The sequence below is a fragment of the Zootoca vivipara genome, chromosome 11 (assembly GCF_963506605.1).
Source record: "Zootoca vivipara chromosome 11, rZooViv1.1, whole genome shotgun sequence".
Lineage (NCBI taxonomy): Eukaryota > Metazoa > Chordata > Lepidosauria > Squamata > Lacertidae > Zootoca > Zootoca vivipara.
The window spans coordinates 13497363-13516795 of record NC_083286.1 but is presented as its reverse complement, the minus strand read 5'-3'; the positions used below and the strand labels follow the sequence as shown (position 1 = coordinate 13516795).

General features: G+C 40.8%; 1 protein-coding gene across 3 annotated transcripts in view; it reads left to right on the top strand.

Annotated features, from left to right (window-relative positions):
• ADAMTS19 (ADAM metallopeptidase with thrombospondin type 1 motif 19) overlaps positions 1 to 19433 on the top strand; it is a 120075-nt gene that overhangs the window by 11688 nt on the left and 88954 nt on the right. For 2 of the 3 annotated variants that reach the window (XM_060280126.1, XM_035099894.2), the window contains exons 3-4: positions 14969 to 15134; positions 18835 to 19007. In XM_060280126.1, the coding sequence (XP_060136109.1) occupies positions 14969 to 15134; positions 18835 to 19007 (339 nt within the window). The remainder of the gene's footprint in view (positions 1 to 14968; positions 15135 to 18834; positions 19008 to 19433) is intronic. The other variant, XM_035099895.2, reaches the window with a different exon arrangement.

Genomic DNA, 19433 nt, shown 5'->3' with positions numbered 1-19433 from the left:
GTCTCGCGGACTGGGAGTGGCAGAAATCACCGGCAGTCTATTGCTACCGTTGTTCAACTTCTATGAAGAGTTCCTTAGGGAAGGGGAAGCCCTCAAAGGAGTCGTGGTCTGTTTGGTTCAAGACCACAGGGAGTGTAAGGATGTCTTTTCCATGCTGTATAGCTTCTCCCATCATAAGGGCCACCTTACTGTAAAAGCAAGGCTCTCTGGTTTCCGTTTGGAATAATACAGTCCATAATTACTGGCTGCAACCAGACAGCCTTAATCTGCTTCCTGGTAAATCTAACATTGGAGGTCAGAAGACTGTTTCACTCTAATTTTAGGATTAACTGGTGTTTTGGACTGGACTCCTGTAAGCAAGAATAACTATGCAGGTTTAATACGTTGGGCTGATCCACACAAGCAGTTAGTAGGGCATTCTCCAAATCATAGCCTTTCCCTCCCTCAATCTGGATTTTCTCATAGCAGGGCTCTTTACAGTATCCCTGGTATGAGAGAATCTGGATGTGGATAGCCAAGCAAATGGAGGCACAGAAAGCTATAAAAGATAGTATGGATTAACCCCAAGTGTAACATCTTAGTGACTGTTATGTTTTTGTAAGCTAGTTCAACAAACGCTTGCAAGAAAGGCTGTGTTCCAGGTTTATAACATAGCAAGCATATTCATCCCATACTAGCTTGTACAGTTTTTATCTGGAAGCTGCACGATAAGCTAGACTAAAATCCTTTACCCAGTAAATGCTATTAAATGCTTCTCATAGAGTTGTGTTATAACCACCACCACCTTCCCTGAAAAGTGGCCACTCTGCTGGTTATACAGTCACTGTACCTGGGCAGGCAGTTTATATCAAGAAGTCCTTTTTTTTGCAGCTTCTAGGAATAGATAGCTGCTTGTTCTCCAAAGCTCAAATGTGCAGATGGCTCTGCTTGAGTTGAATCGTATTGGTGTCCCCAGCACAGCAACAGCGTAATAAGGGAGGAAAGACCTCTATATCCTGGTTTCTGCACAAACATTTTGTAGTTCATATCCATAATCTGAAGAAGTCTAGATGGTGAGTCTGGAAAAATTCCACTGACAAATCTGAGAAGATGTTTAGAATCATTAAAGTGGGCAGCCAGTTCACTCTCTGAATCATTAAAGTGGGTAGCCAACTCACTAATCGTAACCAGATTATGCCTGAATTGAGGTGGAATAATTGCTCTGCTAAATCTCTGTGAAAATAGCAGTTTGCTCTTTTTTGCTTTTGCTAGCTTGATCTCCAAGTAACCAAGATGTTCTACAAAGCATCATTCCTTAATGGATATGGAATGTGAACTATTACATGAAAAACCATTTAAAATCTAAAATTAGTTTTTTTAAATCATGCCAGGTTACTTGGAACCCATTCTTTGCTTTGCTGTTTAATTAAATAACATTACAATTCTGCATACACTTACTTGGGAGTAAGCCCCAGTGCACTCAATAAGACCTACTTCTGAGTATGATACATGGGATTGTACTTTAAGTACTAAATTAATTCCTTTATTTGAATGCTTTACAGGCTATCCAAAACATTCCCATGAATTGTATTAAAGGTTAAGGTAAAGGGACCCCTGACCATTAGGTCCAGTCATGACCGACTCTGGGGTTGCGGCACTCATCTCGCATTATTGGCTGAGGGAGCCGGCGTATAGCTTCCAGGTCATGTGGTCAGCATGACAAAGCCACTTCTGGCAAACCAGAGCAGCACATGGAAACGCCGTTTACCTTCCCGCCAGAGTGGTACCTATTTATCTACTTGCACTTTGACGTGCTTTCGAACTGCTAGGTTGGCAGGAGCTGGGACCAAGCAACGGGAGCTCACCCCTTCACAGGGATTCGAACCGCCGACCTTCTGATCAGCAAGCCCTAGGCTCAGTGGTTTAACCACAGCGCCACCTGGGTCCTAATTAAAGGTTAGAAATGCCATTCATACACGCACATCCAAGAAGTGGCACATGCACTAGTCAGTTCTTCAGACTGTTTCTCTGTTTTGAGGCTCCTATGCATCAAACCATCTTTGAATTTTAGCACTTTAATGCCTACTAAAATATTGTTCAAAAGCAATTTGCACTGATTTTGAATATTCAGCTGGAAGAAAACCTATTACAGAGTAAAGAAGTGAAAAATCCAATTGTATATTCCATATATAACTTAGCTGTCTTGTGAAATAGATGGGGAAGCCTGCTGTTTCTTAAGTTTATAGAAATGCTGGTGGAGAGGAAAGAACTTGAATATTGTTTCCCAAAATAGTATATTCATATATATGAAGGATACTGTTTCTCTTTCACAGCCTTTAAGTTGCAGATGCCACATCCCTTTCATGTTAGTTGACTTAGAAAGTTTTTGTGTGTGGGTGGGTATATGCTGTGTATTATACAATGTTTTTCTTGGGTCCACCGATACAAAGGTCAAAAATTATTTTCTGAATGAGTTTTATATCCAGAAATGTAGAAATGTGCCCCAAGCCAACGCTAAGTGACTTCATTTTTTGAATGTGACTATCTTCCAACAATTGCATGTGCTTATTTAATTACCTCAGCTGTGCTACCTTGGACTCTCACCAGATCTTCAAAGCAGAGCTGGGTCAACTCAGGCCAGCACTAGTTGGATGGGGCACCTCATGGAAGAAGCCAGGTATTGCAGCTGTAGTTACTCAGCAAATGACACTCTTTGAGAACCGTTGCGCAGCTTCAGCGGCAGAATGCAAAACTACATGTGCTGCCTACATCTAATATTTAAAATGGCTATTCACCCTTCATTCCACAAGCTTGTCCTTAAGACTGAGAGCAATTGGCTTCTACTTACATTGCCATGATGTAACATGTGCACTGTTTATGAAAAATTGCCAGTCCAGCTGGCTTTCTGAAGATAAAAAGAATGCTGTGACAATCACTCTGAAACTGAAGGGGAAGAGTCTTTTCCTTTCTTTCTGTATCTATTTTATTGTTATTTCGATTAGTTTTCAAAACTTGATTGTGTATATCCTATGTTTTTTAATTGTTACCAAACGTCAGGGAAAATAATGTAAAGTTGTCATTGCTCTAGTTATTAGGCTAAATAATTTCTGTATTTAAATGCTCATGAGCACATTTGTTTGACAAGCCTATCTTAAGACCATCTATTGATCTGTTCCTATCAATCTGAAGTTGAGATGGCTAGATCTAAATTCTGAAAGGGTTGCAGTACCTTACAAATAATGCTTCCTCGTGCTGCCAGCGAGGCTGAAAGCCCATTGTAGGGAATGGGTTTCAAATGAATTATTTTTGCTTCAGCCGGAACACATCCCATTCATAGAATCATAGAGTTGGAAGAGACCACAAGTGCCATCCAGTCCAACCCCCTGCCAAGCAGGAAACACCATCAAAGCATTCCTGACAGAAGACTGTCAAGCCTCCGCTTAAAGACCTCCAAAGAAGGAGACTCCACCACACTCCTTGGTAGCAAATTCCACTGCTGAACAGCTCTTACCGTCAGGAAGCTCCTCCTAATGTCTAGGTGGAATCTTCTCTCTTGCAGTTTGAATCCATTGCTCCGTGTCTGCTTCTCTGGAGCAGCAGAAAACAACCTTTCTCCCTCCTCTATATGGCATCCTTTTATATATTTGAACATGGCTATCATATTACCCTTTAACCTTCTTTTCTCCAGGCTAAACATACCCAGCTTTCTAAGCCGTTCCTCATAAGGCATTGTTTCCAGGCCTTTGACCATTTTGGTTGCCCTCTTCTGGACACGTTCCAGCTTGTCAGTATCCTTCTTGAACTGTGGTGCCCAGAACTGGACACAGTACTCCAGGTGAGGTCTGACCAGAGCAGAATACAGTGGTGCTATTACTTCCCTAGATCTAGATGCTATACTCCTATTGATGCAGCCCAGAATTGCATTGGCTTTTTTAGCTGCTGCATCACACTGTTGACTCATGTCAAGTTTGTGGTCTACCAAGACTCCTGTGAATGGAGCTGCCTCCCTGGGAGCGCCTCTCATGAATGGGCGTGTTTACTTCTGTTAATGCATTTCACTGAGACCTTAGCAAAGATTAAGCAGTGACAGGAACCTCAGTGATGTGCTGTTTCTCTGTCAGCCCTGCATGCAAGAGCAAATGGGCCGACAGCTGTAGCATTCTGTTTACATTGAAAGTTTGGCAATACAGTGGAACCTCAGTTGTCAAACATAATCCGTTCCGGAAGACCGTTCGACTTCCGAATCGTTCGACAACCGAGGCGCAATGGGCGGTTTGCAATTTCAATGACGAAAATGGAGAAATGCGCCTCGGAAGCCGTTCAACTTCCAAAGCACGTTAAAAAATAGTAGCATTCACTTCAGGGTTTTTGGCATTCGAGTTCCGAATTGTTTGGCTTCCAAGACGCTCGAAAACCGAGGTTCTACTGTAAAATGTCTTTGAATTTTAAAAATCAGTTTAAGAAGGTGGCATTCACCTAAAAAATCCCATCAGCAGAAGTCCTGTGCAAAAACTTCCATTTGTACAATGTGCCCCCCCCCCCGCTCGCTCCTTGAAATTGAGTTTGGGGGTTGGGGGGTTGGAGGTGGTTATTGCAATGACTCCCAGAACAACACTATTTGGGTGTTAGAACAATAAAAATATTTCTAAAAAGATCCTTCATTGTCAAGGAGCATAACATTATAGTTTTGTTCATGCAATATTGCAGAATTTATATCCGATTAAATATCGGGCAATTATGGAATGAAGGATTTCTATTAGGTTTTTTTCTACGCACATGCAAGTGTGCTAAGCAGTATCACTTGCTTGAAGATTAATAGCCCAGAACTTTCCAGAAACAAGAGCTGGCAGTTATCGGGCAGAACTGTGATTTTCTATAAGATGGAAAATAAATGTCTGTGCTCAAAGTTGGGTAAATATTCATAGTTCGCATAACAATAAAATATACAAGACCAATTTTGTCATTTATAATGCTTGATAGTTAAAGTGAGATTTTTTTTGCCTCCGATTTGTTATTTCATCCAATGCATTCAGGTTTAAGAGGTTTTGAGTGTATACTGTAGAGCTGAGTGTATAGAATTATCACAATCTAAATGATTCCGATAAATTCCAGTCTAATTACAAAATCAGATGGTGTCTTCACGAGAAAAAATAATGCAAGGCCCATAAGGGCATACATCTAAGGGAGAAAATATTAAATGTCAATTTTGCAAAATAGACATGCAGTTCTGTTTAATACCAAAGCTCCAGCTTGTTGGAATAAATGTTGTGTATTTTTGGTTTGAAGTAAGAGTTCATGGATTTCTGCATCATAAATCAAGGAGCAAGGGCATGATATATTTACTGTATCATGCTTTTTTGAATATATATTGGCTACAGCAGATTTTGGCTTTCAACTATGAAAACAGCAGTTTAATATATTACATCTTTAAAACTATTTTCCACCATCATAATATCATATATATTCTGATTTGAAACATGAAAAGAAATACTATTCATAATAATTAATGTGCATAAAACAAATTGCTTGTTGCAACTGGCATAAAATTCAAAATCACTGTTGAGATATATAATCAGCTCTTTTATATGAGTGTTAAATTACACTACTGTTCAAGAGGTGGTGGGGGCTTGCTTCTAGGCATAGGCACTTGAAATGTTTTGCATGTGTTTGTATGGATGCGTAACTTACGGTTGGGAGTTACAGTTCCCTGCAGAAGTGACTTTCATTTAGGAATCTGGCAATATGCAACATTGGTGTTAGAAATGCTTTTGCAGGTCCAGGTGTTGTTCTTCCCAGTCCCCAACCCAGGTAAATAAAAGACCACTAAGACAGGTTGGGATCAAAACAGGCCACAACTTTATTGAATACAGGTGAAAGAGGTGTGGCTTGGGCATGGGGCAAATGAAAATACTTCTGGCCCGCCAACCGGAAGTGATGCGTGGTCAATCCAGGTGGGAGTTCCTAAGACTTACATCAAACAGGGTGACCCCTGCAGGGACCGCTGTCTGGGGGTCCTGGCCCCGTGGACATGACCACTCCCCCTTTAACGGGATACCCTAGTGTTTGGAGGGGCTGAGGCTAAATGCCACTTCATCATTACATTGTCCCTTATGCATTCATTATTGGGGTGGTGGGGAACACATGGCACGCTGAGATACATCTCTGTAATATTTGAATGGTCAGGTGTGAGCATGTTCTTATGAAATATTTGTATAGGGAATGCAAGATGGGTGGCTGAGTAGTGAATTGAAGGTTCCCAGGATGTGGTTTTTGTTTCCTCCTTTCCCCTACCCATTTCTGCACTTTTCATTCTGAGATCTGGCAGCTGAATGTATGAAAAAGAGCTCCATTGTGTGAGATGCAACATCTAGTGACATGAAAGCTCTGTCGATGGTGTTATATGCGGTGCTATTTTTCTAGAAAAAGAGGTGCTGGAACTCACCACGCCCTTGTTCTCAAAGAACAGCGGCGTCTTTCAAGCGTGGCGTCAGGAGTGGAACTTGGTGGGCAGAAGTTGGTTTGGGGTCAGCTTCCAGATGAATGTTTTTTGAATTCTCACCGAGAAAACTGAAAAAAATATTGGGTTTTTGTTTTCTTTAGCCTCTGCCCACACAAAACATTAAAAACAGGTTCTGGGCCAAGCATCTGTAGACGTAACTAATAAGTTTAAACACTCTGACACAAGGTACTTTACATGCATTGTTTGTTTGTTTGCTCCATCATTCCTAATGAGATGGTATTGACCCCCAAGGCTACATGGGTAAAAACATTACATCTTCACTAAATTAAGGTGGGAGGCCCCTGAAATACACATGGCAATTCAAACCTCATCAAAGTTGAGGACTACCTAGAACATGGAATTGTAGAAAACAGACACAAACACGTTACACATTTTTTTCAGTCCTGTAGGAGCATATTTCATTGATGAAGGCTTGAGATATGCAGTAAATATAATAATTATTATTTTAGTCTTTATTTAGAAGGAGCTACTAAATGAGAACAGTCTTTCACAAAACATGGCTCCAGAATTTTAAAACGTTAGCTTGTGATTAAGCTGTTTGAATACAAGTTGAAATTACCATATATACACTTGTAAGTTTGTTGGTAATGTTGCATGAGATCAGTTTATTACAAATTGCTTAAAATGCCAATTATAGTGAAAAACCTCTGTGATCTCAGATCTTTTGAGAACAGATCCCATAGGAAGAGGAAACTGATGTAGTTTTTCCACTGAATGAATATAAGAGACTTCATTTCTTGCTTGTATGAAGTACCTTGAGTTTTAAGAGATCTACATATAGGGAGAAAAAACACATTTCTTTTGTGAATATTTACAAGATACCATTTCAAGTTCGTTCTTTATACAGTGGCACCTCTGGTTACGAACTTAATTTGTCTGGGAGGTCCGTTCTTAACCTGAAACCGTTCTTAACCTGAGGTATCACTTTAACTAATCGGGCCTCCCGCACCACCGGCGCGCAATTTCTGTTCTCATCCTGAAGTAAAGTTCTTAACCTGAGGTACTACTTCCAGGTTAGTGGAGTCTGTAACCCGAAGTGTTTGTAACGTGAGGTACCACTGTATTCCGTTTAGGTCTATAATTTCATTTTGTCCTTCATAGTCCTTTTATGCCTATAAAATAATAATACACCCCTTGCTTGTCAAAATGACCTCAAAACAGTCTATGAGTACAAAAATTGACAATGAAGCATTCACTTATGAAGCTTTATAAAGGCTTGAAAAACACTGAGTTGAACTGTTAATCAATGTATGAACATTGTATTCCATGTAACTGCTATGCAGAATTTATTGCTTCAGCATATTGAGATTAATTAATAGCCTTCTTCTGCACCCTGCCTGAAGAAATTAGATTGGTGCTGAGCAAGTTAAAAATCATTTATTTGGTCTGTCTTAATTATTCTTTCACAAGGATATAGTGCAGTGATTGTGGTGGAAAGGCTCACAATCACACCCTGTGCTTCAGTCTTCCCATTTGATCAACGTCACCTTCAGTGTCCATAGCATAATTCATATATATTCAACTATAGATATTTGATGATGCAGGAGGCTCACCTACCTGCAATTTATCCAGTTCATCACAGGCTGACAGGTGATTCTAGAGGGTAGCCAGCCTGGACCGTTATAGTAAAAAGCAACAGTGAGTCTTGTGGCAGTTTTAACAGATTTATTGTGGTATAAGCTTTCCTTATCCAGAATCCAGTTTTCTGCATCTGTTTAAGTAGGATCTAGTTTTTCAACCCTTGTACTTGCTAATAAATCTCTTGGTTTTTAAAGATGCCACAAGGTTCTTTCGGGTTTTTCATCTTCCTAGGGCAGTCACGTTCTCCTCTGCAATGCATGTACAGTACTTTTTTTAAATGCACGTCCAGATTAACTGTATCGCTTTCTGAAACTTCGAAAATGGTGCTCCTGGTAATTGTATCTTCCAAATCCTCCCTAAGTGAATCCTGTGTTGTCACTACATTGAATTCTGTTGCCTCAGACTGGAACACACCCAGATGCACACCTCAGGAGTAAAAGAGAAAGAAAAGCAGTATATAAATCTGTCATGCTTTCTGCAGGCTAGAATGCTATATATGGGGTAACAATTGTTTCTGAATGTCATTTTGCAGGGCAAAGCCAAGTTCTTAACTATGAAGTTTAGCTTACGTCATATTTAATTATTTCCGTGTAGCCTCCAGTACTTGGGAATGATACACAGGATGCGGTAGTAATTATTACCTCAATGTGATATATGGTCCAAATGTGCTACGCTCTTTTTTTTTGTATATGACTTATCAGGGGCTTGCATAGATCCGAGATGAGCTTTGGGATTCTGCATGCTGGGTTTCTTCCAGTCTCTCAACATGGTTTTGTTAACACAAATTTTCAATGGCACCCCTGAGTAATTGCTGGCAAGAAAGTATACAGCCGAGCCTACTTAAAAATAAACTGTTTAAGAAATAGTCCTGTGAAAAGAATAACATTTTCTGCAAATGAGCTTTAACTTACATTAAATTAAAGTTAAGCTTTCTTGAAAAGAATGGATGATTTCAAAGGAGTTAGCTGTAAAAAGAAAGAATTGACACAGAATAAAAGCACAGTGCAGAAAATTACTAAACTTTCTAGGGTCTAAATCAGGGGTCAGCAAACTTTTTCAGCAGGGGGCCGGTCCACTGTCCCTCAGACCTTGGGGGGGGGCGGACTATATTTTGAAAAAAATATATGAACAAATTCCTATGCCCCACAAATAACCCAGAGATGCATTTTAAATAAAAGGACACATTCTACTCATGTAAAAACACCAGGCAGGCCCCACAAATAACCCAGAGATGCATTTTAAATAAAAGGACACATTCTACTCATGTAAAAGCATGCTGATTCCCGGACCATTCGCGGGCCGGATTTAGAAAGTGATTGGGCCGCATCCGGCCCCCGGGCCTTAGCTTGGGGGACTCCTGGTCTAAATAAAAGTATAGCATGCATAGTTTAAATAGGGCTTGTTGTGAGCATCAAATGCAGCTTTAGTCAAAAATCTCTAACATGGTTCTCAATATGCAAGTTGTTTCAGTGGTTCATCTGTGCTGAAGGTGTCAGTGGGATTCCTTGACTCCTGGGTTAAAAAATCCTAGTGTCCTTCAAGCTTCCCCTGCAAGCCATTAATTCTAACATAGTCTTCATTGTATCATTGACTTCATTGCAAGAATTATAAGAATATTTTGAACAAAGCAATTTCAAGTGGATCATACCTTCTTCAGGAGCCTTTTGCTACTCTGTTCCCTTTCTATCTCCCATTTTGCCTCCGCCTTTCCTGATTCTGACTTTGCTTCTTCTAAGGTTTGTTTCCAAGCCCGCATATTGAAACTGGTTTGTAAATGGATCCAATGTGTCAACAGTTCTGATCATTAAGATGTTTCTCTTCCTTAATTTATAACTAGTATCTTGTAAAGTTACAGGTAGGTAGCCGTGTTGCTCTGACGTAGTCGAAACAAAATTGAAAAATTCCTTCCAGCAGCACCTTAGAGACCAACTAAGTTTGTCATTGGTATGAGCTTTGATGTGCATGCACACTTCTTCAGATACACTGAAACAGAAGTCACCAGATCCTTATGTATAGTCAGAGGGTGGGGGTGGGGGTATTACTCAGAAGGGTGGTGGGAATGGGTGATTGGCTGATAGGTGTGGTGAAGCTGTTGACGACTGCAATTGGTCTTACAGGAAAAAGCAAGGGGTGAGATGGCTAAAGATAGCTTTATCATGTATAATGAGATAAGAATCCAATGTCATTATTCAGACCTGGTCTCTCCATGGTTTTAAGCTTGGTAATAAGTTGCACTTCAGCAACTTCTCTTTCCAGTCTATTTCTGAAATTCTACTTTGAGATCTTGTATAGAATGTCCTGGGAGATTGAAGTGTTCTCCTACTGGTTTCTCTGACTTGTGATTCCTGTATCTTGTAAACTTTGACTTGACCTTGCATTTGGCACTGCCTAGCAAAGTGCTCAGCCCAGCCCAGCTTCATGCAGCCTCACAGTTTAGGGGAATCAGAACAATAAAACAATGAGATAAAACAATAAATTAAAACAAGAAAACGAAGCACTAAAAGGAGTTAAGAAGTAAAACAGAAGAGGGGATAAAAAAGTGCTAAGGGTTGGTTATATAGCAGAAACTTGCCTTAGCGCTCAAAACCCTGCTTCAAGCATTCGGCAGCCATCTTTCCTAATCTTAACATTGTTGTCACAAACGTCACGTGATAGCTGTTTGAGGCAGGGGTTATAATGTGAAGAGTGGATCTTCCTGTGGATTTCCCCCATTGCAGGGAGAATTTCTGTGCCCTCATCTGCTGTTGCAAGGAATGTTTTGTGGCATTGAGAATCTCCATGAGATGAATTAGTCCACATGCTCAGCTGGTTTACACAGTCAGCCATCACACTGAGCAACTGTACGCAGAAGGCCTTTCAAGTAACAGCATGTGTTCTTTGTATCGCATAGTGAACTTGTTCAGCACGGACTTGGGATGGATCTGCGTCTCTGGAAACTTGTGTTGTGCAACTAGCTGAAAAATCCCCCAGTACTTTTTAAGGAGGGAGTTAACATGGATGAGAGACAGGACGTTTTCTTCATCCAACAAATTTAGAAAAGCCATCAGCAGGTGGACAGAGAACTTTAAGAAAAATATGTTGTGCAGATCCAGCACAGCAAGTATGTCAGGAAGTACAGTTAATCAAAGACAGAGATTACTGGCTACCATTTGGGTATCATTTCTCTATCTGTCCAAAAATGAAGATAGTTGATGACAGAGGGCTGTACTCAGAACAGAATGATTGACTCTTTTATTTATCTAATCGTAGCTGGCCGCGTCTTGACTATTTCATCGGTGTGCTTGGTTTTTCTGCATGCTGTTTGTCTCGTGGGTATTCTGTTTGATCATGATCTCATGATACACAGACCACTTTTGATAACCGCTGCCAACTTTGTGGGCAGAGACAAAAAAGTAAAAACAGGGACAAAAATATGGATGGCAAATGTGCCACAAAACTTTACAGATCTTTTAAAAAGAGAGTACAGTCGTACCTTGGTTGTCGAACGGAATCCGTTCTGGAAGTCCGTTCGACTTCCAAAAACGTTCTACAACCAAGGCACAGCTTCCGATTGGCTGCAGGAGCTTCCTGCACACAATTGGAAGCTGCGTAAGCCATGTCAGATGTTCTGCTTCCAAAGAACGTTCGCAAACTGGAACACTCACTTCTGGGTTTGCGGCATTCGGGAGCCAAACCGTTCGACCCCCAATGTGTTCGGCTTCCAAGGTACAACTGTATGTGAAAAGTAAAACCCACACAGGACTCTTTAAGAGTGGGCTATGTTATCTCAGTTACAATTAACACGTCATATAATTTCTAATACCCCAGAATTCACTAGTTATGGTTGAATTGAAAAACTGTAATTTGGGAGGTGTTCCCTTTTCTCCCATATATGTTAGAAAATCTGTATGTATATGCTTATACAATGACAGCAAAGTAGCTTACTTCTTTTTGAAAGATTATGATAGTAATGTAGCCATCTCACACACACATAGAAGGGGTTCACAAAAGGGTGCAGGACCCACATGGAAGCCATTTCAAACACTTCCACAGCATAACAAACCCAACTAGCTGCTGTACACCTGGGCTAGGGTGGAAATGAAATTCAGGTCAGGATTTTGACTTTGATGCAAGATTGGACCCAGTACCTGTCATTCTGGAGTTTGGAAGTCTATACACATTTGGTGCAAGCTGCCACTGTGGCGCATGATGTGATTTAAGGCCCATCAAGTGGTCGTCAACAAATGGCCTGTCTTGTATAAACACACACACAGCCTCTCTCTTATCTCCAATGACAACTCATTAGATGGTGTAACTCATGAGAAAATACTTCAAAGTATGATTCTATAAACCTGTTTCTTATCTTCATTGATATATTGCCAGATGTTGTGTTTCACTAAAGCAATAAAAAGTTACTTTTCTTTGTCCGTTAATGAGATTCTTGTAAAAACACAGAGGCATGCTCCTGATATAAAATGAGCAGTCTCCTTTTAAGTTTGTTGTTGTTTATCTTCTTTTTTTAAAAAAGTACTCAGTGCTTTACAATTACATCATTCACCCTCTCAATGACCCCATGAGGTAGCTTAGGCCTAACCTACAGTGGTTTGTACAAGGCCACCCAGTGAGCTTAACAACTGAGCAGTGGCTTGGATGTGACAATCCCACCCCATCCCTATTTGTTCAGAACTAAGTCTATTGAGTTCAGTGGAACGTACTCCTAGGCAAGTCTCTATAGGATCACAGGTACTGAATCTGTATGTGATCAGTATGCCGATGACACTCAACTCTACTTCTTGGTAATACCTGAATCAGGTGAGGCCGTGTGAGTCTTGGGCCACTGCCTGTGGTTGGTGATGGGATGGAGGAGGGTCAATAAACTGAAGCTGAATCTTGGTGAGACAGAATAGTTCCCAACTTCAGGAAACTGGAAGGTTAGATATGTAGCTTAGGAGTACTCTTAGATCTGATACTGTCACTGGAGACACAGGTATCCTAAGTCCTTTTTTCTAGCTTTGACTGGTATGCCAGCTACAGACATTCCTGGACAAGGTTAGCTGAACCACAGTGGTGCTATCTAGACTACTGCAGTGCACTCTATGTGGGGCTGGTCTTGAGATTGGTTTGGAGATTGCAGCTGGCACAGGATGCTGTGGAATGATGTTTCCCTGGACAGGTATATCAGCATATTGTACTGGTGCTGAAACCTCTGCCCTGGCTGCCAGTACACTACCAACATAAGATTAAGATATTACTTTTAGTGTACAAAGCCATAAACTGTCTAGGACAAGGTTACATTGCTGCTGCCATGAGTGTTGGAAGGAAGACCGCTCCCTGCTATCATATCTCCTATCGGTCTCATCTTTTCCAAGCTAAACATACCCAGCTCCCTCAGTTGTTCCTCATAAGGCTTGATTTCCAGATCCTTGATCATCTTGGTTACCCTCCTCTCCACAAGTCCCAGCTTGTCAATATCCTTATTCAATTGTGGTGCCCAGAACGGGACACAATATTCCAGGTGTGGTCTGACAAAGGCAGAATAGAGTGGTACTGTTACTTCTGCATCACACTGTTGACTCATGTTACTTCTATTACTGCTGCAACATAATGTTGACTCATGCTAAGCTTGTAGTCTACTAAGAACCCTAGGTCCTTTCCAATTGTGCTACTGGCAAGCTAGGTGTCCCCATCTCCAATCTGTTAATGTCACCTTGAATCCAGATTCTGTCTTCAGTGGTATTGGCTATCCTTCCCAGTTTGGTGTCATCTGAAAATTTGATGAGCATCCCCTCAGTTCCTTCGTCCAAGTTGTTTATAAATACATCGAACAACAACAGGCCAAAGACAGAACCTTGTGGCACTCCACTTGCCGCTTCCCCCCCCCCCCCAGGATGAAGAAGAACCATTAATGAGCATTCTTTGGGTTCGGTCACTTCAACCATCTGGAAAAGCCCTCCAGATGGTTTCTATGATTGTTTGTTTGTATGCAGACTAAAGCAGATTAATGTCATCGGTACTTTAAAACACTGTTCCCTCTGTAATCAGGCAGGCACCCACAATCCTGATATTTTGCTGCTTGCTGAAATTTATGTTTCTCCCCCTTTTATGTCCCCCCCTTTTTTTTACAGAAATTAATTCGATTGAATGTAGGTAATTCTGTATTTTATCATGCTGTAATTTTATGATGTTTCAATTGTACATTGCCATACATCTATAAATAATACAAATAAACTCTGCCTGCTCCACACCCGTCAGCATCTGCTCCCTGAGGTGGTTGCCTCATTCTGCCCAGTGATAGGACTGGCCTAGATTTGGATTCCCAGCATGTGTACTTGCAGCAGAAAAAGCTTGCAATGTGTTTCCCCAAGACAGAGATGATTTCCATGTAGAAGGAATAATAATATTTGAAGCAGCCTTTAGGTGTGTTTTTCCCGACCAGAAGTATTTTATTAATAACTATCCTTCATTTTAATAAACAAAGACATAAATGATAACGTGGAATGTTGTAAGACGAGTGTATAGATTGTGCTGAACATATTTAAACGACCTCTTGGGTCCTCTAAAGCAAGTTTTGAGAAATCTAAATATTTCACTGTGCATCTGCTGCTGGCACATAGCCACCCACCCACATTAAGTCAAAGTAAATGACATTTATTTTAGCGTTTGGAAAGAAAGAGGCTAACGGAACAGGATTTGGCACCTAAGTTGCGCTGCTGGAACTGCCTCCAAAATACCATGGTTTGGAATTATTGTACTGATGTAGCTTACAGCTCACCATCACAAGGATTTTTCTGGCTGTTTCAGGAAGTGTTAAAGCATTAAGGGTCTATTTGAAATTTATTTTGTATATGTGGCATGATGAAGCCTCGTTAAATAACACACCATATCTGTTGCTTTTGTTTCCCCCTGCAGATGGGTTTTTTGCAGCTGAATGACGACTTCATATTTATTGAACCACTCAATCACACTTTGGCTGTGACAGGTCACGCACATCGGGTCTACAGGCGTAAAAGGTCCATACCTGAAAAAGCCACTGAAAAGCCTGCTTCTCATAGTCAGTACTGTGGTGTTATTACTGGTAATGTAATCCCTGTTAACCTATTTAATGCAGTAGGCACATACTGTAGAAACCAATATCTTTTTCTTAATCTCTAGTCACTACTCTGGTTAAAAAAAAGAAAAGGTAAAGGACCCCTGACAGTTAAGTCCAGTCGCGATCAACTCTAGGGTTGTGGCGCTCATCTCGCTTTACTGGCCGAGGGAGCCGGCATTTGTCCGCATACAGTTTTTCCGGGTCATGTGGCCAGCATGAGTAAGCCGCTTCTGGCGAACCAGAGCAGTGCACGGAGACACCGTTTACCTTCCCGCTGGAGCGGTACCTATTTATCTACTCGCACTTTGATGTGCTTTCGAACTGCTAGGTTGGCTGGAGCTGGGACCGAGCAATGGGAGCTCACCCCATCGCTGGGATTCGAACTGCCAACCTTCCAATCGGCAAGCCCAAGGCTCAGTGGTTTAGACCACAGTGCCACCCACGTCCCTACTACTCTGGTTACCTGAGTACTCCTATTTTAAATGACAAATAGCCCTATTCCATGGTTGTTAAGTTGTAGAAAGCGTCATTGATTTCAGTGGTCTATCGTTTGGATTGTCCCATTAAACACAATATTACTTGGAGTTTCACTGAAATTAGTGAGACTTGCTTCCAAGTACATGGAGCCTCAGTCTCTGTTTAAAATCAGTGGACAGAAACTCCTTTACTTGGAAATAAATTTAACTGAAGACAGTTTCCAAGTAAATGTGTTTAGAATTGGTATGCCAGGATTCTAACAGGACAAGTCACAAATCAACCTGCCAACTCACTTTTTGGATAGGATCACACTCTTCTGCAATGAAAACTGATTCCCTTTTTGTCTCTGTTCTGATCTGTGTCTTCTTCATTGTGGTTCTCAAATGTTGTGCTTAAGATAAACTGCTCTAGAGCCAAGCTCACTGCATCAAAATACAGTTCTTGCAAAACTGATAGTGCCTTGAGGGTTTTCAGTTTGTTTCCAGGTTAATTAAGCTTATTTTGTTAATTAGTTTAGGGCTTGTTATTTAGCTGTTAATCCACTTCCTTGAATTAGACTGGATTAAACATCTGCATATATTTGAATTTGCACATGACAAGGAACTTTAGTGTTTCCCATTCATACCAGTAGGCATTCCATTTTGTATTGTCCCTTCCTTCAAATTTGTTGATACTGTTATGCCACTTAAGTACTGACAGGGCTTTGTCTCTTTATTTTATTTTTTAAAATCCTCGCCCAGGGAGTGTGCAAAAACACACAGTCAGGCAATTGTAAGTTTGTGCAATTTTTGAGTTGTTGTGCACATTTGAGGGATCAAAAGAGTATGGCTCACTCTTGCACTTACTAACACACCGGAAAAGAAACTGGAGCAATTGCAAATTTTCAGCATAAAATTCATCCCCCTTCAACATATCTTGCATAGAATTTTTTTAAAATGCTTCTCTGATTTTCTAGTTTTGTGCAATACTGCAAGATCAAAAGGTAAAATATGTCTCAGAAGAGGAGCATACCAGAAACAGTTATGAGCATACCTGCCAAGTCCGGCATAGACTTGGTGTCGCTATGGGCACCAAAAATGGCCGACGACACCGGAAGTCACGTCTACGCACTTCCGGACATGCGTAGACACGGCTTTCGAAGCCGGCACCTGCCATTTTCAGTGCCCGTAGATGGGCAAATCAGAAAAAAATGGCCGCCGGCAGGAAAATGTAAGGGAGAATAATGGGAGACGAAGAGATACAGGGGACCTCCGGGAAACGGTATGAAAAAACGGGGGTTTCCTGGGGAAAACGGGGTACTTGGCAGCTATGGTTATGAGATTAGCGGGGAAAGAAATGAAAGCATTGAGGAAATTGTGGGCATGGAAAGGGAAGTACGGTAGCAGAAGTGACACTTAATCTACCCATCCAAAAACACCCCCACCCAAATAATCTGTGACCCTTAGTGGAGCAGTTTGGATCCCGATCCCACCCCAATCTGTCTGTGGAACCTCACCTTTAGCAGTTTAAAAACATTTATTTTACCCTTTCATTCTTTTGCCCAAAGCAAATTAATAATAATAATAATAATAATAATAATAATAATAATAATATATTATTTGTACCCCGCCCATCTGGCTGAGTCTCCCCAGCTTCCATCTTTCCATGTGTTTAGCTCGTAATAACATCGTTAGGAGCTATCATTGTTTTTGGTTATTTTGTGTGTGTGTTTTAAGGACTCCCACACACAGACCCTTTTTTGTTTTCTTCCTCATCTGTGCGGTCTGTCCTGCAGTTCCTCCGAAGGCATTGGTTGCATTTAGGAGGCTCTTCAGCATTCTAGGATTCCTACTGAGAGACCAAAGGGAAGTAGTGCAATTTTAAACAGAAAATGTTGCTGGAACCAGTCATCTCTTGAAATGGAAGAAGGCTATTAAATGTGACAGTTGTATACATAATGGCCTTTTTGTTGTAAATTAAAAAATAAAATTAAAACCCAGCGCAAAGTACTCAGAAACACCAGCATTAATAGACTTGCAGAAGGGATGGAGTGAAAGTATTTTCACTAACATTTTATCATATAGGGATATTTCCTCTAGTTTTTAAGCATCCCCCCCCCCCCCCGCAAGCAAGCTTAACTACTGAACTGTGATTCTTTTATATCAGCAAGTTGAAGGCGGGAAGGGGGGAGATGCCATATTGTTTTATTAGCATTCTCCATCCCTATCCTGAACAGTTTTTAAGTTATTCTCCATAAATGTTTCTTGCCAGTTTCTAGGAAAGCAATTTTGATTATTTTATTGCATTTCATGACTAAGAAAAATAAAGCTGAGATTGGAAATACTTACTATTCCTATTTTGGAATTGAAATTATAATTTAGTGTGTACTTGCAACACGAGAATCCGCCTCCCATGTTTTTCATTTAACTTCATAGGTGCCGTAGAAATACATTTTAGGGAGCTGTGATTGATTCACAGAGCTGAAGTTGAATTAATGATAAAAAAATATACGTGCAGCTTCTGAATTTTGAGCTTGTGGACGCATGTTGCCTCTAAATCTGCAGTATGTTCCTGCTTTTACAGCAAAAAAATATTAAGTGAACTATATGTGGCTCATTAGTCTTAGTTCAGGGGAATCTGCTATAGAGCAGTTAGCAGCATTAAAAACCAGGGAAATGTGAAGCAGCATAAACCCATCAAATGCTCTGCAACTTGTGTTAAGCAATTAATTGATTGTTGAGGCCAGCCGGTCATCTGTTGGACACATGAGCATGACTAGAATGAGCAGACATGCCAGTTGCTCTAAAACAGGCTTCCTCAAACTCGGCCCTCCAGCTGTTTTCAGACTACAATTCCCATCATCCCTGACCACTGGTCCTGCTAGCTAGGGACCATGGCAGTTGTAGGCCAAAAACATCTGGAGGGCTGAGTTTGAGGAAGCCTGCTCTAAAAGTTTACAGCAGGAAGTATAACGTTATATTCATTGGCATTGTATAATCCATGGTTGGTAAATATTTCATTTATAAGTTGATAAGAGGTTTGAACAAAAGCCATAAAACATGTATCCAGTGAAACATTTTTTTGCTAAAAATGGCTAGGATGTCATCATGGAGCATATATTGGATGCAGAAGAACCCCAGCATATCCAGACGGAGCCCTCGTCCATTGGCATAACTCAGTATAAAGCATCTTTATGCGATCATTTGTTTACCACTTGTTTCTGTTGCAGAAAAAAGGATACCCAAGAACCAAAAAGGAACAGAAAGCGGACGAGGAAAAAGATATTCCTATAAATTACCTCAAGAATATAATGTGGAGACTGTAGTTGTTGCAGATCCGGCTATGATTTCCTATCACGGCGCAGATGCAGCTAGACGATTTATCCTAACAATTCTAAATATGGTAGGGAATGTTGAGACTTTCTGTAAAGATGATACGCTGGGTGATCACCAACTAAGTCATACCCATTGCAAACTATGAATGTAAGTTAATGGATGCCATTTATCCCAGCTGGTCTACTCTACTGCCAATTTAAATTAGCTAGAAGTTCAGTAAACGCAGAACATAGCTTAATTGTAATAAGTCATTAGGATTGGAAGGTGGGGTTCTAGTGTGGGTCAGAGTCTTGATTAGTACTCTTATGAAGGCACAGGATTTGACCCAACTTAAGCTCTCATCTCCAGTGCAGACTCAACTTTTTTGGCCCTTTTTGTTAGGCTTCCATAGATGTCTTGTGAGACATAGCAGTGTCACTTTTCCCCCCAGCCTAGCATTATTACATTAGTACACTATGATATTCCTTGAACATTCAGTGAAAAAATATTAAGG